Consider the following 26,140-nt stretch of genomic DNA (forward strand, 5'->3'; position numbering starts at 1 on the left):
TATCTATCTATCTATCTATCTATCTATCTATCTATCTATCTATCTATATTGCCTTGAACTTCTCTGATGAACTTGGCCTGTCTGATCAATCAATCAAGTAAACAGCAATCTTATTTAAATGCTTCAAATATTAGGCATATACTCTATGGCCAGGTCCATTCCATTCCATTACTATCCATCTAGGTAGGATATGATGGAGTATGTACAACATTTGCATAAACTTTACTTTAAGAACTCAGAGGCCCTTCCCCTCCTTAATGAGAAATCAGAAGACATTATAAGGAAGCATGAAGGGTCTTACACCAATAATTCTTCTCATCTGTACATTTGCTTGTTTTATCTTTTACTCAATTAGCATTGGTTAAGCTCCTAGCATGTGAAAGACACTGCAATAGGGATAAAGAGAGTCAAAAAAGAGAGAGGCCTTGCTCTCAAGGAGCTCACATTCTAGAATATACAAACAATTATGTAAAACTAAGATATTTATACATAAGAGTATATTGGAGCCAGCTCCAATTAACCCATGAGAACTGATTGTTAAATTTTTAGTGTGAGCATTTATGCTTCAGAAATCAGCAAATGCTACAAATTAGGGCTTGAATATGTTGTTTTTGTTGGACATCTACACTTAAGAAAGTGATGGAGAAAATGTTAGGCAGATTCAACTTAAATGTGGATTGTGTAATACTTTTTTTCTAGGAGAGTCACTTGTTAAACATTTAACAGAATACAAATTTCAGAATAAATTGGGGATAGTCTTAACAGAATGGCACTAAAATTAAAGAGGACTGAGAAAGAATTCTAGAAGAAGGCAGAGCTTTCACTGACACTTGAAGGAAGTCAGGGAAGCCATGAGGTGGAGATGGGGAATGAAAGTATTCTAGGCATGTGGGACAGCCAGTGCATATGATCAGAGTTGGGAGATGGCATGTCCTATGCAAAGAATCCCATACCAGTGAAGTCATATCTTTCAAAGAATCAAAGGATATGTCTCCTCTCCCAGACTGGAATTTCTCTAAGGACATTAATTCTAACTTCTGTTTTTCTTGTGTCCCTCTAATTTTTTTCCCTTTAGAATTGTTGCCACATTAATCTCTTTAAAATTGATAATTTGGAAGAAAACAGTCCATCTAATTCAGGAGAACTTGGGCATGTTTTAGGTAAATTAGTGTTAATGTTTCAAGATGAAAAAAATTAGCTATGTGTGTCATTTCACAGAAAGTACTGAATCTAATAAAAGACAGCTATTGTTCATGTGTAGTTTCATTGTATTGAAACCAAAGGCACAGATCCTGTTGAAATTTCTTTATTTCAACACTCTTCATCAGATACTGATTTCTTTGCTGCATAGTACAGGAATTCTTGACCATCAGCCCATTTTTTTTCTCTAACTGCAGTTGTTTGAAGAGAGTTGTTATAATACTACTTCCCTTGTGTGTTATCATATTCTGTCCAGCTCACAAAGAGGTTATAGCATTTGCAAGTAATTAGGACATAAAGTACTACTGGTATTTTAACACTTCCTTCACCACGATACCATTACTGTGCTGTTTCTAATTTCTTTGATTCTCATGGAATCTTAGAGCTGGAAGGAATCTCAGGCCATCTTGTCCAACCTCTACCTTAAGCATGAATTCCCTTTACACTAATTCTGGCAAATTCAGCCTCTGTTGGACATTTCCACTGATGAGAAGCTTAATTCTGAAGGAGATAGCTGATCCCATTAGTTAATTCTGCTTTAGATTGAACTAAAATCTGTCTCCCTTTAGCTTCTATCCATAACTCCTTAGACCAAACAGAGTAAGTCCAATCCATCTTCCTTTCACATGCTTGTCCTACAAAAATTATATATTTATAGAATTGAAGATTTATAACTGGAGGGACATTAGAGATCATCTCATCTGCTCCCTCATTTTACAGATGTGAAAACTCAGACTCAGAGAGGTTATGATCTACTCAAGGGTCATCTAGGTACTAAGTAGCAAAACTGGAATTCACACCCAGCTCCTCTGATTTCCCAGTCTAGAATTTTTTTCACTACTACATGCGGCTTCTCAGGGATTCTCTGAGGAAATTTTTGGTAAGCTGTAAACTCAACATAAATGAGAATTATTATTATTAATATTTTTCAAGACTGTGATCATATATGTCTTTTATCTTGCCCAAATTAAATGGAATGGCAATATGCTATAGAAGGAAGAGTATTGGACTGCGAGAGTCAGAAAGCCTGGGTTTGAGTTATGGCTCTGACACATGTTAATGGTGAGCCTCAGTTTCCTCATCTGAAAATACTTATACTACTCACAAGGACTTATGTAAAGAGCTGGATAAATGGTGAATGATTATTCTTGTCATCCCCAGTTCCTTGAAAGGATTTTCATGGCATAGTTTTTAAGTTTATACAGTTATCAAAGTATTGTGCAGTTGCTACTCCATAATCTCTCTGTCCTGTAAGAGGTTCAAGTGACTTGTGCAGACATGTATAAAAGTAAATTGACATATATCTTTATGAAATTCAAAAGGGCAGTGGGAGGGTAGGAGCTGGAATAAACTATGGATTTATATCCTTTCTCAGTTTTCATGTAATTATTTATGAAAAATAATTGATTTTTAGACATAGAAACTTTCTTCATTTGGAACTGCATGTTAATTAGAGCAGATTGTGATTCCTATGAACCTGCTATTCAGATTTTTACTCCTCTATCTTAATAAAAATTAGCATTCATTGTATGAGTATAGTCTGTACCTCTGAGCATCTACCTCATCTTATGATTTCAGAGATGGAAATGGACTCTAAAAATCATCTACTTCAACTCTCCTATTTTACAGAGGAGGAAACCAGGTCCAGGAGAGTTGAAGATGCTTGCCTAAGACTAGACTCTTGATTCTTGGTCTCTTGATTCCAAGTCTGATGCTCTTTCTACTACATTATGGCCTATAAATTGTTAGTCAAAATAAAGGCAACATAACTATTTTGTAATGCATTGGCAATGTGCTGCATTTTTTAAAAAATTCCTTGGCAGTGAGGTAGTGGGTATCTGAGTGGGTTGGGGGTGAGAAATGCTAGACAAGGAGAATCTGCTAAGCATCCTCTAATGGAAGAGAGCTGATTTGGGACACACAGGAATATTCCTTTGTGAAGTTTAAAATATTTATCTTACACCTGCAGAATCCATTGCTTTTTTTGGAATAGTTTTTGTTTCTGGTTTGGTTTTTTTTTTTGGTCACAATAATGCTGTCTTCATCTTTTCCTCTCTGAAAAAATAAAACTCTTAGTGAACTAGTGATTATTGAGTGTTCTCCCTTCTGTAAGGTTTGTGGAAGAGTAGACATTTTGGCACATGATCTTTCTTCACAGTTGCACAAATAATTCAAGGTCACCTTCCCTGTGAAGAGACCAAATCCAAATTGTATAGTCAGTTTTTTCTAATTATATCCAGATGTTGGGCCTCATCTTATCTTTGGAAACTGTTGCTATTCTCGGTCTTTATGGGATGAGCCAAAAAAACATAGGCCCTTGATGCCTGAAAATATATTCACAAAACCTCTCCAAGTTGCATATTAGACTGAATTTTCACAATTTTAGTGTGACAGGAACTAGGGTTTATAATCTGCATTTCTAGCAGTCACACTGAAGTAGAGAGCTAAAAATCATTGTGAGGCAATTTTTCCAGGAGAGGGCAGTAGCATAATAATAAAGAAGATCACAAGAGAGCCCTAGAAGCAGCAGCAGCATAGAATTTGGAGTTGGGCTGTCCAGCCCCTGAAGAAAATGTAATGGAGTCCCTTCATATTACAGATGAAGAAACCAAAGCCCAAAAAGGAACAAGGACTTATTGAAATCGAACCGGCAGTGAGTAGCAGAGGCAGTGTCTCTCAGATTCCAAATCCTAGGTTCTCACCCTTATACAACATGGCTCCTGTGACCAGGGGATAAGTTATAAACTAGATGTGATGAGTTAGAGACATTGGTTGTGTGATAATAAGTTGTTCTGACCTGCTTGCTTTTGCCAGTTAAAAAAATCGTGATTACATTGTCATAAATGGATTAATTAAGTCTTTCAGGAATGTTTATTGAGCATCTGTTATGTACAAAGTACTCTGTTAGGCACTTGGGCAAAAGGCATGGTCTTTGTCCTCAAAACTTACAGTACAAGAAATATAGAATGCACATACATTGTAACATTCTATGATAATCATCCAATAATTGTACAGTCATAAAATAGAGAAAGATAAGTATAAAATACCGTGTGAAATCCCAAGAAGGAAAGATCCACTTCTTACCATCTGGGAATTGACATTCAAACTGGATTTCATGGATTCATAGATTAGCAGAGCTGAAAGGGCCTTCGGAAATCATCTAATCCAACCTCCTCATTTTACAAAGGGAAAACAATCCTAAAAAGGTTAAGTGAAAGGTCATTTCTAATTATCTGGGAACTGGCATTCAGACTAGATTTTATGGATTCACAGATTGTTAGAACAAAAAGAAAATTTGGAGGTCATCTAATCCATTTTCTTTTAATGCTTTATTTACATCATTAATTTCTGCCAGATTGTGAGTTACAAATTTTCTCCCTGTTTTTCCCCTACCCACCACCCCAAAATAGCAATCCCACAGGATATCCCCTCCTCCAATCTGCTCTCTCCATATCCTGTCCTATACCCCCTTAGATTTTTCCAGTAGGGCATGGTGAATCTCTATACCCTAGTGCCTGTACATCTTATTTCCTAATTACATGTAAAATAGTGTATATATATATATATGATTTTAAACATTTGACTTTAAAATTTTGAATTCCAGATTCATTCCTTTCCTCCCTTGTCAACCACCCTTACTGGGAAGATAAGCAGTTCAGTATAGGTTGTACATGTGTAGCTAATGCAAAACATTAACATAGTAGATATATTGTAAAAGACTGACTATATTTCCCTCCCTCCTATCCCACCACCCACCTATTCCATTCTCTGCCTTGATCCTGTCCCTCCTCAAAAGTGAGTACTTCCAACTTCCCTCTCCCCCAGCCTGCCCTCCCTTCCATCACCCCCCCCTCATACCCTTCCGCCCCACTCTCCTGTAGGGTAAGACACCCTATTAATGTGTATGTCATTCCCTCCCTGAGCCAAACTCAATGAGAATAAGGTCGACCCATTCCCTTTTGCCTTCCCATTCTTCCCCTCCACTGTAGCCATTTTCCCCTGCCTCTTATATGTGAGATAGTTCATCCCATTCTGTCTCTCTCCATCTCCTATCATTATATTCCTCTCTCACCTCTCAACTTCACCCCTTAAGTATCATCCCTTCCTATTAAACTGGTCCTGTGCCCTCTATCTATGCATACCTGTAAACATATATATACACATTCACATATGTATTCATACACCCATATACCCTCTGATATAAACATATATATGTATATACTTGTGTGTATATATATTTCTATTCTCTTCAACTATTTTCATACTGAAAAAAATTTCATCAGTTACAATGATCATTTTTCCATGTAGTAATGTTAATAGTTCAACTTTGATAAGTGGCTTATGATTTCTTTACCCTGTTTACCTTCTCAGGCTTCTCTTGCTTCTTGTATCTGAATGTCAAATTTTCTATTGAACTCTGGTTTTTCCATTAAGAATGCTTGAAAGTCCTTTATTCCACTGAATGACCATATTTTCCCCTGAAACATGATACTCAGTTTTGCTGGGTAGGTGATTCTTGGTTTTAATCCTAGCTCCTCTGCCCTCCGGAATATCCTATACCAGGCCCTTCAATCCCTCAGTATAGAAGCTGCCAGATCCTGGGTTATCCTGATTGTTTCCACAATATTCAAATAGTTTCTTCCTGGCTGCTCAAGATATTTTCTCCTTGACCTGGGAATTCCAGAACCTGGCTATAATATTCCTAGGAGTTTTCTTTTTGGGATCTTTTTCAGGAGGTGATCGGTGAATTCTTTCAACCTCTATTTTGTCTTCTGCTTCTAAAACATCAGGGCAATTTTTCCTTGAGAATTTTCCTTGAGAATTTCTTGGAGGATGATTTCTAGGTTCTTACTTTGATCATGGCTTTCAGGGAGTACAATAATTTTTAAATTATCCCTCCTGGATCTATTTTCCAGGTCAGTGGTTTTTCCATTGAGATATTTCACATTGCCTTCTATTCTTTCATTTGTTTGGATCTGTTTAACAGCATCTTGATTTCTCATAAAGTCTCTAGCTTCCCTTTGCTCCAATCTAATTCTGAAGCAATGATTCTCCTCATTGAGCTTTTGAGATTCTTTTTCCATCTGGCAAATTCGGCTTTTTAAGGCATTGCCTTTTTGAGCCTCTTTTGCCAATTGAGTTAGTCTGTTTTTTAAGGTGTTATTTTCCTCAGTCAGGCTGTTGACTCTCATTTCGTAATTTTCTTGCATTGTTCTCATTTCTCTTCCCAATTTTTTCTCCATTTCTCCTATCTGCTTCTTAAGGTCCTCTATGGCCTGTAACCAGCTCATATTATCCTTTGAAGCTTTTGGTGCAAGAGTTCTGACTTCACTGTCTTCTTCCTGTTCCATGCTTTGCTCCTTTTTGTCCCCAAAATAGGAGTCTAATGTTGGATTCTTATGTTTGCTTTGCTTCCTTTGCCTAGTCATGTCGCCTCTCAGTCACTTGACCCCTGGGCTTTTTGCCACAGTAGGATTCGGCCACCAGACAGAGGAGCTTTCATCCCAAACACTGGGGTTTTCTCAGCTGCTGGAGGCATTAGTTGGGTGCCCTCTCTGAGGCCTCTACACACTCTGGCACGCTGGTCACACACCCCAGGACCTCCACCCTAGACTGCAGTCCAGATCCAAGCAGGTTAAAGCAAGAGCGATTACCCCTCAGACTGGTTGCTTGGTCCCCCTGCAGTCTGCAGGCCAGGAGCTGAAGCTGCAACGTGGGGACGGCTGAGCCAAGGCATCTCAGTTGCTTCTCACCCTGGGGGCAACCAGGCTAGAGATCCAGGAGTTCCAGTCCCAGCTATTGCATTAATCAGCTGACTAAAGCGAATCATTTAACCTTTTTAGTTTCTAGGTCTGATTTCCACTTTGCAAAAGTGGATTGGATGGGGGGCGGAGTCAAGATGGCGGAGTAGAAGCAGGACCTCCACGTGGCTCTGGCTTCCACCTACCCAATCCATGTAAAAAGGGGACTCTGAACAAACTTTGGAGCTATGGAACCCACAAAATGACACAGAAAAGCTAACCTCCCACTGAGGACAGCCCAGCAGGCCAACAGGAATTGGCCAGAGCTCATGCTCTGGGCATGAGCCTTCTCATTCCTATTCTAGTGCTCTTTCTTCTACACAGTACTCCCTAAACCAATAATTCTCAGACTTTTTGGTCTCTCTTTATACTCTTAAAAATTTGAGGATCCCAAAGAGTTTTTGTTTATCTAAGTTTTGCCACCAATATTTACCAGATTAAAAATTAAAGCTGATAAAATTTTAAATATTCATTCATTTTAAAATAATAGTAGCCCTGTTACATGTTAACATAAATAGCACATTAAAAAAAATATTTTCAAAAACAATTAGCGAGAACAATAATGTCATTTTACATATTTTTTGCAAATTTCTTTAATATCTGGTTTAATAGAAGATAGCTGGATCCTCTTATCTACTTCTGCTTTTAATCTGTTTTAATATGTTGTTCTGGCTGAAGTATATGAAGAAAATCTGACCTCACACAGTTATGTGGTTGGAAAAAGGAGTAGTGTTTTGATTGGCAAATGACATCTTAGTATTATTATGAAAATAGTTTTGACCTCACAGACCCATTGAAAGGGCTTTCCACACCACACTTCAAGAATCACTGATATAAACTGTCACCCAGCAGTCTGAACTTTGGAGAAACAACAAAAAAGGCCAGTTTTCAAAAGGGGAATAATATTTTAAAAGCTGGAGATGGGGAGATGAAAGGTTGGTGAATTATTTTAGGCATAAGGAATGGCGATGTGAACAAAAGCATGAATGCAGACCATGTACAAAGAATGACAAGTATGATTTTGCTGGCACATAGTTCATGTTGAGGAAGTTATTTGAGTTGAGATGGTAATAACAAGGAGACCTGAGGTTATAGGGCCTGGAAAGCCAAACTAAGATGTTGGGACTTTATTGGCTATTTAATGGGGAACAATAAAAGGGTTTTCAGAAGAGGGATAGTTATAGGTTCTATATCTTCTCTAAGTAGTATCTTATCTAAACTTTATTATCTTTCACCAGAGCCAAATCAATTCCTTATATATAACAGGTACTTAATAAATGCAGACTGATTAAATGAATGAACAGATCCACATACGATGAATCAATCAACCAGTATTATTAAGCACCTGCTATATACCAGGCACTGTGCTATAAAAAAAAATTGTGCCTGCCTTCAAGGAGCTTACATTCTATCTGAAGAGACAACACATACGCATAGAATTAAATATAAAATTTGTACAAAATTAATAAGCAGCAAATTTGCTGAGGGAAAGGGAAGGTACTAGAAGCATTAGGGTTTCAGGAAAGGCTTCATACAGGAATCGGTATTTGAGCTGACCATTGAAACAAACAAGAATTACTGAGAAGTGTAAGTAAGTAGGAAGGAAGTACATTCCAGGTATGGGGGGAACAACCTGTGTATGAGGACAGACTTATAGACTTATGTATAAAATAGACTTATATGTATAAAGAACAGTAGCAAGGTCAGTTTGTGATAGATAGATCAGAGAATACCTGAAGGGAAGTAACATATTATAAGACTGGAGGGGAAGGTTGGAATTTGGTTGTGAAGGGCTTTAAATGACAAACAGGAAAGTTTGTGTTTAATCCTCGAGATAAAAGGAAGTCTCTAGAATTTATTTAATTGGCAAGTGAGGTGGTCATACCTGTGCTTTAGGAATACTAATTTGGCAGTTGTGGGAAGGATGTTGTGAAGAGAGAGAAACTTGAGATGAGACCAGCCAGAAGGCTATTGAATAATAATGTAGAGAGCTTTAAGGTTTCCAAAGAGCTTTACATATGTTATCTCACTTGGGCCTCACAACTCTGTTTGGTATTATTATTAACGTCCATAGGTTAGGGATCTGAGGCTGAGTGGTGTCTGAAGCAGAATTTGAACCAAGGTCTTTTGACTCCAAGACCTAGTACTCTATCCTAGAACACTATAATGAGTGGTGATCCTGTGAACGGAGAGAAGGGGATAGATGCTAGACATGTTGTGGAGATAGAATTCATAAGACATTGCAACTCATTGAATATGTGAGGTGCAGGAGGGTGAGGAGTTGAGAATGACTCTGAGGTTGTGAAACCTGGGTTTTTAAAAGGATTGTACTGCCTTCTCCAGAAGTAGGGAAGTTTGGAAAAGGATTAAGTTTGGGTAGAAAGAGAATGATTTTTTATTTTGGACATGTTGAATTTGAGAGGTTTGTGGGATATCCGTTTTTAAAATTACCAATAAACTTTTAGAGATGTGAAATGAAATCTCATGAGAGACCTTAAGACTGGATATATTGATCTGGGAGTTACCTGCATAGATGGAAAACATGAGGGAGATTAACTTGGCATCAGTATCTAGAAGAGAAGATTATTTTATTTTTTTAAATTTATTTTATTTGTTTTTAGTTTTCAACATTCACTTTTATAACATTTTGAATTCTAAATTTTCCCCCTTCTCCCCTTTCCCTTTCCCAAGATAGCATGCAATCTGATATAGGCTATATATGTACAATCATATTAAAAAATATTTTTACATTAGTCATGTGAAAGAAGACTCAGAACAAAAGGGAAAAACCATGAGAAAAAAACCAACCAAACAAACAAAAGAGAATAGTATGCTTTGATCTGCATTTAGACTCCATAGTTCTTTCTCTGAATGTGGGTAGCATTTTCCATCATGACTATTTTGGAATTGTCTTAGATCATTTCATTGCTCAGAAGAACTAAGTCTAATATTATTGTTACTGTGTATTGTGTTCTCCTGGTTCTGCCCATTTTACTCAGCATCAGTTCATATAAGTCTTTCCAGGTTTTTCTGAAGTCTGCTTGCTCACCATTTCTTATGGAATAATAGTATTCCATTACATTCATATACCACAGCCTTTTTAGCCATTCCACAATTGATGGGCATTTTCTCAATTTCCAATTCTTTGCCACCACAAAAAGAGCTGCTATAAATATTTTTGTGCATGTAGGTCATTTCCTCTTTTTTATGATCTCTTTCAGATACCAGTCTAGTAGTGATATTGCTGGATCAAAGGGTATGCACAGTTTTATAGTCCTTTAGGCATAATTCCAAATGACTCTCCAGAATGGTTGGATCAGTTCACAATTCCACCAACAGTGCATTAGTGTTCTGATTTTCCTACATCTTCTCCAACATTTATCATTTTCCTGTTTTGTCATGTTAGCCAGTCTGATAAGTACAAGGTGGTACCTTAGAGATGTTTTATTGCATTCCTCTACTCAATAGTGATTTAGAGTATTTTTTCACATGACTATAGATAGCTTTAATTTCTTCATCAGAAAACTGTCTATTCATTTCCTTTGACCATTTATCAATTGGGGAATGACTTGTATTCTTAGAGATTTGACTCAATTCTCTCTGTTTTAGAAATGAAACCTTTATCAGAGACACTGGCTATAATAATTGTTTCCCAGCTTTCTGCTTCCCTTCTAATCTTGAGTGCATTGATTTTGTTTTTGCAAAACCTTTTTAATTTAATGTAATCAAAATTATCCATTTTGCCATTTTGCATTTCATAATGTTCTCTATCTCTTGTTTGGTCATAAATTCTTCCCTAGCGAAGACTATTCTTTATCAAAACTTTTGAGTTCTCCTAAATGCAGTAAATCTGAACTGGTACCTACATGCCTACATTATTTAATATGAACCAGTGAATATTTATTAGATGAATGCCTGCTAAGTACGTTAGGAAGATGTATAAAATCATAGAATATTAGAGCTGGAAAGAACCCTTAAGATCATCTAGTCTAGTCAACTAGAAATGAATCCCTATGGGCCACAGATTGACTTAGAAAACAAGAAAGTAACATTACCTATATTATATTGTATTTTTATTTATTTTGTTAAAGATTTCCCAATTGCATTTTAGTCTGTTTTGGCTGCACTCAGTGAGCCAAGAGTTTGACACCTCTGATCTACTCCAAGCTAGAATGAATGTGTTGTAAAGATTTTAAAGACTGAGATAGAATTATTCTCACCTGATTTTGAGAGTAATGCCTAGGTTCAGCTCAGACATTTCCCACAATTGTAGTGACTTCATGGTGATTTGATGTTTTACAAGCATTGGGAAAAGCAAAAGAACCTTTGCTTAGAAATCAAGTGCAAAATAGGTATTCTTAGGGCCCCACTTCAGTTTTTTAAGTGATTCTTGCCTTGATCCCCAGAAAAGCCTATAATTTTATACAAAACTTGTGGTTTGTTTAGAGAAACAAGAAGAAATATTTTTGGTGGCTTGGCAGAGCTTTCAAAGAGAGCACTGGCCTGAAAGTCGGGAGCCCTGGGTTCTATTTGTGGCGCTGCTACTAATGTGGTGTGTGATCTGGAGCAAGTTACCTTATTTTCCTCATTTCTAAAACTGAGGTGCCTAAACTGTATGGTCTTTCCAGTTCTAGCGTTTCATGTTCCAAGGATCTTTCCAACTCTGACATTCTTAGAATATTCATGACTACACATAGCAGTTCTTATTTTAAAAAGTGTCCACATTGAGACGTAGTCCTTTGAGCTCAGAGGGAGCATGTGACTCCCTAATAAATTTTTTTCTGATGAGTATTTATCTAGGATGAAGAATAAAATGTGGGCTATATCTTTAAAACTCAAAAATTAAGTCATAAGAGATGTCTTCTGTTCAGGTGGTAGAGGTTTGTTGTATTTTAGAGCTCTGATTACCATACTCTGAAAAATTGAAGAAAAAAGTGATGATTTAAAACAGGAGATTTATCCCACTAACAGTATTCATAGAACTAACTTTTATATTAAATGCCGCCTATGTGTAGGGAGCTGAGAAAACACAAAAAGGAATAAGACACTGTCCCCACTCTTTTTTTTTTTTTAAAGCAGTTGGGGTTAAATAACTTGCTCAAGGTTACATGGCCAGTTATTTTGTGTGGGTGCCAAGTATCTGAGGCCAGAACCGATCCCGGGTCTCCCAACGCCGGGGCTGGCACTCTTACTCACTGCGCCACCTGGCCATCCCTGTCCCGACTCTTTTGCTACTCATAATAACAGCACATATTTAGATAGCACTTTAAGGTTTGCAAAGCACTTTTACAAATTTTGTCTCCTTTGATTCTCACTACAACCCTGAGAGATAGTTGCTGTTTTTATCCCCATTTTATAGGTCAGAAAATTGAGACAAACAGATATTAAATGTTTTGCCCAGGATCGCACGGCTAGGGCAAAGAGGTAGGAAATGAGACATGTTCCAGGATGAGAAGTAGGCCAGTCTGGCTGGATGATAGACTACAGTAGGAAAATATTCAATGATATATTTGGAAAGGTAGGTTGGAACCAAATTATAAACTTCCTGAGGACAAGAAGGACTGTTTTATTCAATCTGTGTTTTTGCCAGCACCTAGCATAATGCCTTACAGTTTCTAAGTACTTAAATGTTGAAGTAAAGGATGGTGATACACCTTTAGTACCAAGCTAATGCATCTGAATTTCATCCAATGAGCAAAGCAGAATCTAGTGAAGATGTTTTGAACAGGAAAGTGTTAATGATCACACCTGTGCTTTGAGAGAATAACTTTAAACAGTGACTTTAAGGAGGGTTTGTAGAAGGGAGCAACTAAAGACGGGCGAGCCAGTTAATGTAGCAGTTTAAATGAGAGGTAATGAGGGCCTAAACCTGGTGGCAGTGGGAATGATCAGGAAGGGACCTGTGCTAGAGGCAAAATACCTAAGAAATAAAAATGCTTGATATGCTTGATATTTAAGGGATGGCAAATAAGCATTCCAGAGAAACTGTCCTTCAATAGCAGCCCTGAGTTTGAATTATAGGTCATATTAATCCCCAAATAAAAGCAAACAGTAGGCAAAAAAGGAAACTTCTCCCTCTCCATGACTTTTCTCAGATAAAATAAACAGAGGGCACAGCTGCTCATCGTTTCAGCCCATCTAGTGGCTTGGAGAGCTACCCTTTGAGACTCTTTCCCAAAACAATGTAATGCTAGGTTGCAAAGGAACAGGGTTCATTCATTGTACTGAAACTCTGACTTTTTCTCCAAATGGTAGCATTATGTGACTATTTTAAGAACACAACACCCTTATTCATTCCATCTTCTCTGTAACATGAATTGCTTTCGTTTCTTTTTCCTACTATTCACAGCTAATATCTCCTTTCCTTAGGACACATTAGAAAATATGCTATACCATCAGAATAAATGTTACAGGCCTCAGTTGGCTTCTTGAGGGGGTCATTGATTTTAACAGCTTTGAATGACTTTCTCCTGTATTTCAGTAGTGATAGGCCTTTGTTCAGAGCATATGATCAACTACTTCAGTTGAACTGGGACAAAAAAAAAAAAGAGACAAGGTCATTGGGAAGTTTTCATTTCCAACTTCTACATTTAGCCTAATGGTGGCTTTGACAGCTCTAGCAAAGTACCCTTAGGCAGCAAAATATGGGGACAAGAATCCTGTACATTGCAGAGTTCTTGCCCCTGGTTTGAATGAATTAGCTCTTGCTAAATTCTGTGGCTATGTTTTAATAGATAAATGGGCAACAGGGCATGGTGAATCAGTTGTCACTGAATCTGAACTGGAATTAGCCTCAGAGGTCAGATAGTCCAGTTGCTACCTGAATTAGAATCTCTTCTGTAAGGTCCTTGACAAGTGGTCATCCAGCCTCTACTCAAAAGACCTCTACTTCTATTCTTGGATAACTCATAGTTGTTAGGAGGTTTGTTTGTTTTTTTTACATGAAGCTGAGGTGTGCCTTTTTTGTAACTTTTACCCATTACTTTTAACTCTCTTCTTTGGGTCTAGACAAAAAAAGTTTAATCCCTCTGACATTATAGTTCTTCAAATACTTGAACACAATGATCACATATAGCACTTCTGTACCAACCTTCAATCTCAACACCAGGCCTTTTTTTAAACTGTACAAAATAGCTCCAGTTGCTTCCATTGATTCTTGCTGGGTACAGCTTCCATTCCACTTACCCTTCTTTGGACATGCTTTAATTTGTCAATATTCCACTCCGGCGGATCCATGATTTGACTGATGTTAGTATTGCCTCCAGTGATACAGAGTGAAAACTGTCCATGAATACTCTTTTTAGCATCTTTGGCCCATGTCCTCATATAAGTTCACCCCAGAGGGTCTACTCAAGGAATTAGGGCCTTTCTTAAGTTCTCTTCATGTATTGGAGCAATGTCCCACATATCAGTGGAACATGTAGGCTCTCTGCTGACTATCTCTTCCTTTTGCCAGATAATCGGCTCATTTTCTTTTTAGATGGTACATTTCTTTGACATCCTTTATACAGTTTCTCCATCATAATTTCTTATTGATAGTGTTTGCAACCTGTTCACACCCTCCGTGTGCCTTTTAATTGCCTTTTGGGTGAACCCCAACTTCAATTCTGTAGAGACTCTAAATGATTGTTCCAGGACTCACAGCCAGAAAACATTACTGGAAGACTATAGATATAAAAAAAAAAAAGAGGGGCGGCTAGGTGGTGCAGTGAATGGAGCACTGGCCCTGGAGTCGGGAGGACCTGAGTTCAAATCCTACCTCAGACATTTGACACAAAAAACTAGCTGTGTGACTTTGGGCAAGTCACTTAACCCCAATTGCCCTCCAAAATGCAAAAAAAAAAAAATGGGCCTTTGTTTCAGGAAGAAACTTGGGACTGTTTGAAGGACTTTGCAATTTCCCAGAGACAAGGCAGCCTTCTCTCTTCCCACTGTTTACTTCTGGGTCCAGCTCATGCTCTAGTTATAGTATCTGCTGTATAAATACATATATACACATACATGTATGTATGCATTTTCTCTATATGATTGTGCATATATATGTATATATGTGTATACACACATATAAACATGCACACAGATAGGCAAGCTCTTATAGGTTGTTCATCTAACTGTATATCATAGAACAACATTCTTTATTCACTTAGTTTTTCCTGTGTTGTGGGTGAACCTACCACTTGAGTCTAATTCTGAATCTCAGGAGATCCTTCAGCATTTCCTTCAGTTCTTCAGATTGCTTGGTGTAATCAGCACAGTAGAATCTGCAGATAGGAATGTGTGGAGAGCTTCATTATACATAGGGAATTGCTATTTGACTTCATCTTTGCTGGATCTTTTCCATGACAGTGGCATATGCCTTTGGCAAGCATATGTCTCCATGTTTCTTGCTTTGCTTAATATTACTAATCTCTGCATCATTAAACAAGGTGTTATTTTTATTAGAGGCAAGTGGGTGTGCAGTAGATAGAGTGCTGGACTTGGAGTCAGGAAGACCTGAGTTTGTATCCCGCCTTAGACATTTACTAGCTATGTGTCCCTAGTTCAAATTAGTTAACCTTATTTTACCTTAATAATAATAACTATTATTATTTAACCTCTTTCAGGCTCAGTTTCCTCATCTGTAAAATGAAGACAATAGTGCCTTCCTCACAGGGGTGTTGTGAGGATCAAATGAAATAACATATATAAGGTGCTTTGTAAACCTTAAAGCACTATATAAGTCCTAGCTGTTACTATTCTCTTTCAAGGAGCTATGTAATTGGAATGTATTGTTGGAGGAAGGGCATTTTGCTTTACCAAATCCAATACTTTTTGCAGATTTTAAAAAGTATCTATTATTATGAGCTTAATAAATATTAAGAAAAATATAAGCATTTTAGTATATTAAAAAAAACTAGAATGAAACTGAACTGCTATTATGTAAGTTTTTTTTCCCCCCAGGAAATGTACATTTTAAAAAATATATATATTTTTGCTGATATCTTTTGTTTTTACATCACTTAAATTTCCCTGTGCCTTTGCCTGTCCTAGAGCCTCATCCTTTTTAACAGGGAATTTTTTTTAAAGGAAAAAAGGAGATAAGAATAAAAAAAATTCGGTAGAACCCCTCAATAAATCAAAAACAATCTTATATTATGTTTAATGTTCTGCCCTTGTGGCTTGCCTACCTCTACAGGTCAGTGAGGGAGGTGTCTTTTCTTTTTTCTTTTTTTTTCTTTTGTGTAGGAGGGAAGGCTGGGCAATTGGGGTTAAATGACTTGCCCAAGGTCACATGGCTAGTAAATGTTAACTCATGTCCTCCTGACTCCAGGGCTGGTGCTCTATTCACTGCGCCATCTAGCCTCCCTAAGGGAGGTGTCTTTTCATATCTCTTTTTTTTGGGGGGGGGAGTCATGCTTTTTGTTTGTAGTTTTGCAGCATTCATTTTCAATTGTTTTGTGGTAGTTCTTTTCACTTACATTGTTATAATTATTGGATATGTTGTTTTCTTGGATCAGTTTATTTCACTTTTCATCAGTTTATATAAGTCTTTCCATGCTTTCCTATGTCCCTTTACATTCCCATACAACAATTTGTTTAGCCATTCCCTGGTTAATGGGGACCTATTTTATTTCCAGTTTTTTGCTATTACAAAAGTGTTGCTATAAATATTTTGGTTTATATGGAGCCTTTGTTTTTGTCAATGATTACCTTTGGGGTTTATGAAATCTCTTGATAGAAAGTGTATATTCATTTGTTCTTCTAAAATTTCTTTTGTGTTCTGTGTATTTTAAAATACTTCATTTTTTTTGTTTGTTTGTTTTCCTATTATTGTCACCACCCATCAACTCCTCTATGCTTCCCCTTACAAGAGCCCTTCTTTGTTACCAAGTCAAGTCATTCAACCTCAAGAGGATACAGTATATAGGAGAAAGCATTTGATAATGTCAAATGCTTTAGAGAGGTTAAGAACAATAAATATCAAAAGAAGGTCATGAGATTTGACAATTAAATAGATCTTGGTAGCTTTGAAAAGAACAATTTTAGTAGAATATTGAGGTCAGAAGACAGATTGCAGAGGGTTTAGAAGTGAGTTATGAGAGAAGGTAGAAGCACCTAGTCTAGAGAGCTTTCTCTGTCTTTTTAGACTCACTATGGCAGGAGTTTTGCAAAACAAATCACCTAGACCATGTCTGTAAATGTGTATATCATTTTTCTACACCTCTAATCCTTCACCTCTTTGTAAGAGTTGGGAAACCTGCTTCAGTGTCAGTCTTTTTAAGTCACAACTAGTCACTGCACTGACCAGAATTCTGAAACCTTTCAAGGTTGTTTTCCTTTACATTATCGTGCTCATAATTTAAATTATTCACGTGCTTCTGCTCAATTCCCTCTGGATCAGTTTGTGTATTTTTCTCCAGTTTTCACTGAGTCTGACACATTGGTTATTCCTTATGGTGTAGAAATTAATATTCAACCAAGTGTTGAGCCTTTCTGTAATTACCTAGACTGGTCTAAAAACCCAGACAGAGTCCATTGCCAGGATCCTACTTGAAGCCTTTCTAGCTTGGTAGAATCTGCTAAAACTTACATCTTTTTGGAATAACCTTTGAGAACCTAGGGTTATAACTGTTCTATGAAGGAGCATTGAAGTAGGACCCTTGTGGGGGAGTTTGTCAGTATCTTTTCTGAAATATGACTCCTAGAACTATTTGTAATATGTGGCATCTACAACTAAGCACTCTTCCAAAAGTAGTTTGTTCATGATAGAATCAGTGGCATTCCACACCACACATTCTAGATACCATGTTTCTATGGAGTTGTTGCAGTTATATCTAACTGTTTGTGATTCTGTGGGTCTCTATCCATGGGGTTTTCTTGGCAAAGATACTGGAGTGCTTTCTTTCTCCAGTGGCAAATGGAGATTAAGTGATATGCCTAAGGTCACACACTCTAGGAAGTTTCTGAGGCTAGATTTGAACTCAGGCCTTCCTGACTCCCAAGTCCAGTGCTCTGTCCACTGTACCACCTACCTGCCTCCCTGAATTGATTAAGGTGGTGTTAAAGGGTTACCACCCCACAGAGAGGACCCAGTTGAGATTATGTAACAGATTTGTAGTGTATCTAGTCAGCAGAGTTTTGAGGGGTTTTTTTCTAGCTCCATTCAGCAATATATGAGTGGAAGCCAAAGCAATAAATGATGGAAGTATTCTAAGGCTGGGGTATAGTAGAATAAGATTGCAGTAGGATGAAGAAAATTGCTCTCTTGGCATAGTAAAAAGGTTCGTTTAAAACTAAGAGACCTAGGCTTGAGGTCAGCCCTTTACCAGCCCTGTGGCCTTAAGCAAATCACTTCTCATTTCTGAACCTGTTTCTTTATCTGTAAAATGGAGACAGTACTCGAACTCCCAGTCTCAAAGGGCTGTTTTGAGGATAGAATTAGATAATAGATAATATGCATAAGATCCTTTATAAACAGAAAGTGTTATAAAAAAGTGATCATGATTTGACTATATGTGTTCCACATTGCTGTGACATTCCCCTCACCCTTTCCCCTTAATTGTCATTTTTGGATGACCAGCTTTAATTACAGACTATAGTTTTAGAACTTTCTTCTGTAGAATCTATTTTGTTATTTGGGGCTGAGGCCAGTTTGGTTACCATTTTATTCTGTTTTTAAAAGCTGAGTAAGAGACATCCCTGAGACTGATATGTTAATTTACTCTTGCACGTTTTCCCCTCTAGTCCAGCCTTCTCTTTAGTTTGTGATTATGCAAACCTAATTGGTGGCTTATTCTAGATTGGTGGAGATCATATATCACAACCCTCAGGGGACTTGGCTACCTTGCAAGATTAACAGTATCTGGAGCACAATTGTATTTTTGAAAGTTACTGCCAAGTCATAGAATCTTTGAATGCCAGGCCATTGAATCATTAAATATCAGAGATAGGAGGGAATTTAGCTATCATATAATCCCAGCTCCTCTTATTATAGTTGAGAAAATTAAGACTCAGAGAGTGACTTGCCCAAAGTAACAAAGTGGGTTAGTGATAGAGCCTAGGCCAGAAATAAAGTCTCCTGTGTCTTTTTCTCCACTTTATCAGGTGGTTTCTAGTGCCATTAGATCATACCTCACAGCTCATATGAAAGTTGAATTCATAAAGTGCAGACCAGCATCTCCCTTCCCTAAAGTGTATTTTTGAATTTCATCTTAATGTTGCATTGCCTAAATATGTAATTCCTTAGCAAAATTTTTGTTGGTAAAGGGATTCACCAAGTTGCTGAGGGATTTTCATTGCTAATAAAGATATCAAGCATTTTCTGAATCTGACGTTTGTGCACAAGTGAACAAATAGAAAATTAAATCATAGACATTTTGGATGTGATCTTTTTTCTGTGGCCTTTAGGCATGAAAAGATAAAAAGGGTAACTGACATTTCCAAGGCCAAAAAACATTAATCTTTAAATGTCACTGGAAAGGGAAATTACCAAGCAAAAAAAGAGTTCAAACATGGAAGTGGATAGTCTCACTGCTTCATCATGACATGGGCAGAAATTGAACAGTGAATAAAAATAGCATGTATATAGTGCTTTCAGGCTACAAAATAATTTATGTACATTATCTTATTTGATTGTTACAGTAATACCATGAGTTAAGTATTATTAGACGTGTTTTATGGAGGAGGAAAGTGAGACAGACCCAGGGAGTTCAAGTTAACCTACCTAAAGTCACAAAACAAGGTAGAATAGGGACTGGGACAGTAGATTTCCCCACTATCATCCCAGTACTCTTGCCTTGAAACTACTCCATTATCTGTAGCCCATCTTAATCTTAATGTTCTTGCTATATCATAAGCTCTTTGAGGGAATGTGCCATCTCTTATCTTTCTCTCTATCCCCAATAGTACCTAGCACAAGGCCTTACATATCATAAGTGTTAAGCAAATGTTTGTTAAATAAATTGGAATTTTTTAAAAATGGAGCTCTTGTTGCTAAACTACTAAAAAGAACTAGTAACCACCCAGGATCGCTGGTTTGCCAACCTGGTGGTAGACACGCCCTTTCTGCTGCAATGTACATGTGCTATGTTATAAAGGCTGATTATTCAGGGGTTTCTATTAATAGTTCTCTCAGCAGCCATAAAAGGTTTTTTATTATTAAAAGAACCTGATTCATAGTCACTGCTGCTCCTTTGGATAGTTGAAAGTAGACCCAAATTCCACAAATATTAATTATTCTACAGTAGAAGTCTGTGCATTTTGGTGAATATTTTTCTTGAGTTCAGAGTTAAATTTCAGTCTAGACTGAGGAATATTTAAGCCTCAACCCATATCACATGATTAAGGAAATTTAGATGCTGGTGATATTTCTTTTTTATGTCTGTCTTCTCTAACGATTTTTCATTAGCAGTCTTCCTGTGACTCACTTGCAATTAATAAATTGTTAGATAACTTAGTTTTTCATTTTCTATAAAAGGCACAGTGGGGCAGTGGGAAGATCAATAGACTGATTCAGAAGACCTGTGTTCTAGTGTTTGCTTTGCTACTAACTAGGTGTGTGTCCCAGGCAAGCCACTCCCTTCTCTGAGTCCCTTTTCTCATATGTAAAGTAGGGGGAAAGCGGGGCTGAAGTTAGTACAAAATATCCCCTAGTGGACCTTCTAACTAATGTTTGGGGTTCTAAGCTTTGGTGTTCCAGATACTAACAGCTCTGTATTAGTTTGATGGTCTCTGTTCTCAGGTTTACCCTAAGTCTAGAATTCTGTGATTCTGTGGTGTAAAATACTTGGTTTCAGAGATATTTTCCAGTATTTCAGGTTCCCATAAATGATATTTAGGCCTGGATTTTTTGAGCAGTTTTAGTGACATTTATATTAGCACCTGACCTCTGATGATAGGTTGTAGGAGTAGGAATTTGTTGGTTTTGTTTTAAGACTGAGAAGTATGGTTTCTATACTGAAGGAAAAGAGTAAGTTTAAATATAATCAGAATGTATTATGCTGTGTGCTGTGGTACATTTTCTTAGTAAAAAAATAATCCAGGTTGATGGAAAATATTGGAAATAAGGATTTGTACTTTCCTTTGACTATATTTTCTGTTTCCTTTGTTAACAGCATCTAATAGTAGTACCTAGTAGAGTCTTCTGAACAGAGAAGCTTTTGATGATGATATTTATATTTTGATGACGTTTGATGGAAAAATTTACAGACTTGGCCATTACTTTATAAAAATGTTCAGCTCTATATGGTAATCTTTCGCTAAATCTAGGGTTACATTTATGTCACAAGTTCTTTTTTCAATTAAAAAAATATTGGGTGATCCAGGATCAGTTTCTAGTAGGAGGTGGCTCTTCAGCTGATCTTTGAAGGAAGCTAGAGGTAGACATGAAGAGAGAGTACATTCCAAGTATGAAGAACAGCCAGTGCAAAGGTATGGAGAAGGGAGATGGAATGAATGTGACAAATAGAAAAAATTCCAGTTTGGCTCTGCTATCAAATGTTTCAAGGGGGAAATAATGTATAACAAGTCTGGAAAGACATAGAATCAGAGAATTAGAGCTAGAGGGGTCCTTAAGGGCCAACAGGTCCCTCCCCTTTGTTTTATACTTTAGGAAACTAATGTTAGAGAGAGGTTAAAGTGCTTCCCAGAGTCACTCAGCAAGTGTCTGAGTCACAATTTTAACTCAGGCCTCTCTGACTCTAAGCCCAACAACTCTTATCCAGTATACCATGTAGATTTAAGCCAGTTGATGAAGAGCTTTAAATGCCAAATAGAAGCATTTGTATTTGAACCTAATGGTTGTAGGGAGCCAAAAGAGTGGGGTGAAATGGTCAAACTGCTTTATGAAAGCCACGTTGGCAACTGTGTATTAGAGGTATTAGATATTAGAGGGGAGAACTGGAATCAAAGATATAGATCAGGTCTTTATCAGAGAAGCTAAAGATTTTTCTCAGTGAGCTGTTTACCTTCTAATTTTAACTTTACTGTTTTGTTTATACAAAAGCTTTTCAGTTTTGTCAGAATTCAGTTAGAATTGTCCACTTGATCTCCTCTATGATCTCATCTCTCTTTTTTTGGTCAAGAACTCTTCTATCCATAGATAGGAAAAGTTACCCCTTCCTTACTCCTGTGTTTATGATGTGGTCATATCTATATCTAGGTTATGTATCAACAAGCATTTATTAAGTGCTTGCTGTGTTCTGGGTGCTATGCTAGGGTCTGGGAGTACAAAGACAAAAACGAAACAGTCTCTCTTCTCAAGATTACATCCTATCAGGGAAGGTAACACGTACATGTGAAATAAATAGAAAGTGATTTAGGGAGAAGGAGTGCACACTAATAATAGTTGGTGAGCTCAGGAAAAGCTTCAGGAGAAGGTAGTGTCTGTGCTGAGTCTTGAAGGAGCTGAAGGATTCTGTGAGGGAGAGGTAAAGGAAGAGAGCCCTTCAGGCATTGTGGATGGCCAGGACAAAGGCATGTCATATGCTCTGTGAGAGGAATGGCAGCAAGGTCGATCCAACTACATAGTAGAGTTAGAAAATGGGAATAATGTGTAATAAGGTGGAAAGGTAAGTTGGTGCTAGCTTGCAAAGGGCTATGAAAACCCTAGTTCATATTTGATCTTAGATGCAATAGGGAGTCAGCAGTATATTGAATAGAATGACATGGTAAGACCTGTGCTTAAGGGAAATCACTTTGGCAGCTATATATGTGGAGGATGTATTGGAGCTGGTAGAAATCTGAAGCAAGGAGACCATTTAAAGGCTATTGTAATAGATTGAGAAAGCGTGTTGAAGGTCTGAACTAAGCTGGTGGTTTCATGAATAGTGAGAAGGGAATGGATGTACAAGATGTTGTGGAAGTAGATTTGGCAGCTTGTTTGGAGATGTGGGGTGAAGCAGAGTTGAGGAGTCAAGCAATGCTGAGGTTGTGAACCTGGATGACTGAAAGGTCATTGCCTTTGATAGGAAAAGTGAAGTTGGAAGGAAGGGTTAGTTCTGGGAGAAAAATACAGAGTTCAGTTTTGGACATGCTGAGTTTTGAACTGTTCATGGGATATCCAATTTGAAATCTCTAATAGATGGTGATAAGAATCTAGTGCTGAGGAGAGACTGAGGTTTTATGGGATGTCTGGATATATAAGGATGTCTGGGTATCATCTGCATAGAGATGATACTTAGACCCATGGAATCTGAAAAGGTCACCAAGTGAGAGACTATAGAGTAAGAAGAAAAGAGGACCTGGAAGAGAGCCTGGAAATAAACCCACAGTTAGGGATTATGAAATGGATAAAAAGTCGGTAGGACTGAGGAGTGGTCAGACAAGTAGAAGGAGAATCAAGAAGGAGTAATGTCATGAAATGTGTTGAATTTGGTTTTAGACATGAATTTAAGTTGAGAACAAAACATTAAAATTTTCCAGAAAAAAAAGAGGTTCAAGTATTAAGCATCGGGAAATATCCATCCATGGGTGTCATGGGAGAAACAAGGTCCAGGGAAATAAACTTCATATTTTGTAAAAATTGAAATATAAGTCACACCTATAAGAATACAAATATGTTTTAGCACTTAAAGTTGTGCCAGTTAGATTCATATAAAGGTCTATACCTTCTGCTTTTCTATATATCACTTAGAAACTTGAATTGCTTTAGTTGTCATGGCCTGATGTTCTAGTACAGGCAACAGTTAGTTATTCATGAAAATCAGAAGTTGATGGGATCATAAGATCGTCCCCTATTTTGCAGTAAGAGTATTTAGGGTCAGAGAGAGGGGAAATGCTATGGGAGGATTGACTCAACAGAAATAAATCCTTAGATAACTGCAAACTTTCATTTGGCCAATGGTATCATCCTTCCTTTATATCTAGCCTTTTTTCCATAACTGATAAATGGCTTAAGTGGAACTTTCTCTACTCCAGTATTATTACCTGCTATCACTTGAGTGTTCTAATGAGCACCGAAATGGTCAGGAGGTAGACAAAAAAGGAATGGGGGAAAAAATCCCAAATGACCAGGGCAATCTCCAAATTGATTATTTTCTTTCTTCTTTCTTTTTTTGGGGGGATTTATGCTACTATTTTATTTGATTTTTTTTCAATTTTATTTTATTAAATATGTTTATCTACTTAGGTTTACAACAATGAGTTCCACAATCCCTTGAGTTCCAAGTTTTCTCCCTCCCTCCCCCCGCCCTCTCCATGGCAGCATGCAATCTGATACAGGGTCTACAAATACCTTTGCAATAAGCATTAGTCAGGTTGTAAAGAATTATAACCAATGAACTGAACAGTGAGAGAGAAGGAATGAAACAAAACTAAACACAAAAGAGAGAGCAAGTAGTTCGCTTCAATCTGCATTCAAACTCCATAGTTCTTTTCTCTGGATGTGGATATCCCTTTCCATCAGGAGTCTTTTGGAGTTGTCTTATAACCTTGCATTGCTGAGAGGAGCCCAGTCTATCAAAGTTAGTAGTCATAGATAATGATGTTTCTGTAATTGTGTACAAAGTTCTCCTGGTTCTGATCTCCTCACTCAGCATCAGTTTATATGAGACTCTCCAGGTTATTATGAAGTTTGTTTGCTCCTCATTTCTTATGGCACGATAGAATTCCATTAAATTATTCATATACCACAACTTCTTTAGCCATTCCCCAATTGATGAGCATTCCCTTGATTTCCAATTCTTTTCCACCACAGAAAGAGCTGCTATAAATATTTTTGTGCAAATGGGCAAATTGAGTATTTTCCCATTGAATTGGCCCTCATGCTTGAGGGCCTCCTTTTCACCAGCCGGTTCTGGTGGATAGAGTGCAGTGCTTAAATTAGGAGACCTAGAATCTAGTCTTGGTTCTGCTACTTACTAGCAAGTCACTAACCTCTATTTCCCTGATGAGGCTGAGAGAAGATGATAACATTCGAACCACTTACCTCACAGGGTTACTGTAAAGAAACTATTATGTAAATTATAACACTCTGTAGCCCAAGTATTTTAAAAATTTCTTTTTATTATAAAATCATAATAATCATAAAAAGAAACATTTATATGCAAAAAACAGATTTAGATATGAAACTATGGACTTCTGTTATGTAGAGTTTGTTTTTTAAAAGTTTATATTAAATTTAACAATGTAACAAAATATCCATTTGTATTCCCCTCTGAACTCTTAAAAAGTTTTAGTAGATTTTTATTCATATCTTTTGTTTTTTATTGCTAAAATTTCTCTCTGAATCCTTTCCCTTTCCCCTTCTAGAACTCAGTACCTTATAGCAAAAGAATTTTTCCAATAAAAAAAAAAAGAGGTAAAAAAATTCAACAAAACCTATCAGTACATCAAAATATTTAAATATTATATGCAGAGTTCCACGCCTGAGGACCTCCCACCTCTACACATAAGTGAGAATTGTCTCTCTGGTCTCTATAGATTTCCAGACAGATTTAGATTGCTTTGCATCTTGAACTATCACTTCATGGAGAACCTTCTAAGAACCCTAGAGATGGCGTCATCGCAACAGTTAATCATATTTCCCTGGCACTCTATCATTTACAAAGCAGTTTTCTCACAGTTGTGTGTGATGAACAGTGCAAGTGTTGATTATTCCAATTTTGAGAACACTGAGGCTCAGAGAACTTAAATGACTTTCCCACAGTAACACAGTCAGTAAGAAGAGAAGCCTAGGACTCAAAACTTAGATCTGCTGATTCTTGGTAGTAAAATACCTGTTCAGTAAATAAATGGTATAGGAGATACACCAAGAAGCACGAAGAGCCCGCAGGAAAGAAAAGTTGCTTTCTGAATATGACGTAGGAATAGGGAAGTGGAAGCAACTTTCCTAGCCCAGAAATGGAAGGACATTACAGGAGAGAATCAGGAAGGCATTTCTTGTGAAGTACTAAACCCCTTCTCACTCTGACTCTGAGCTCTTCTACTACTGTCTAGTCCTAGCTGTTTCCCAAGAGTCATCAGTTTATCTAAGCAAGTTATAGTCTCTCAGAGGATAGGGTTTGCCATAATATGGTAGGCTTCAGAACCATAAAGGACTTCAGTGATCTAGTCCAACAGTTCTCAAAGTGTGGTTCAAGAATTTCTGGGGATTTCCAACACCCTTTCAAGGTAGTCTGTAAGGTCAAAACTATTTGTATAATAATACTCAGAACTTATTT

At 37.3% G+C, this 26,140-nt stretch overlaps 1 protein-coding gene across 2 annotated transcripts in view; it reads left to right on the top strand.

The window, feature by feature from the left end:
* STK4 (serine/threonine kinase 4) overlaps window positions 1-26,140 on the top strand; it is a 116,018-nt gene that overhangs the window by 37,550 nt on the left and 52,328 nt on the right. Inside the window, exon 10 of one of the 2 annotated variants that reach the window (XM_069071840.1) lies at window positions 2,779-2,900. The exons of the other annotated variant lie outside the window; for it this stretch is intronic. Within the exon in view, the coding sequence (XP_068927941.1) occupies window positions 2,779-2,885 (107 nt within the window). The 3' untranslated portion in view covers window positions 2,886-2,900. Of the gene's footprint in view, window positions 1-2,778; window positions 2,901-26,140 lie in introns of those variants that run through there. 2 annotated transcript variants of the gene reach the window in all.

This window comes from Petaurus breviceps, unplaced genomic scaffold (genome assembly GCF_028583685.1).
Source record: "Petaurus breviceps papuanus isolate PSGF00001 unplaced genomic scaffold, PetGlider_PUasm1.0 90845, whole genome shotgun sequence".
Lineage (NCBI taxonomy): Eukaryota > Metazoa > Chordata > Mammalia > Diprotodontia > Petauridae > Petaurus > Petaurus breviceps.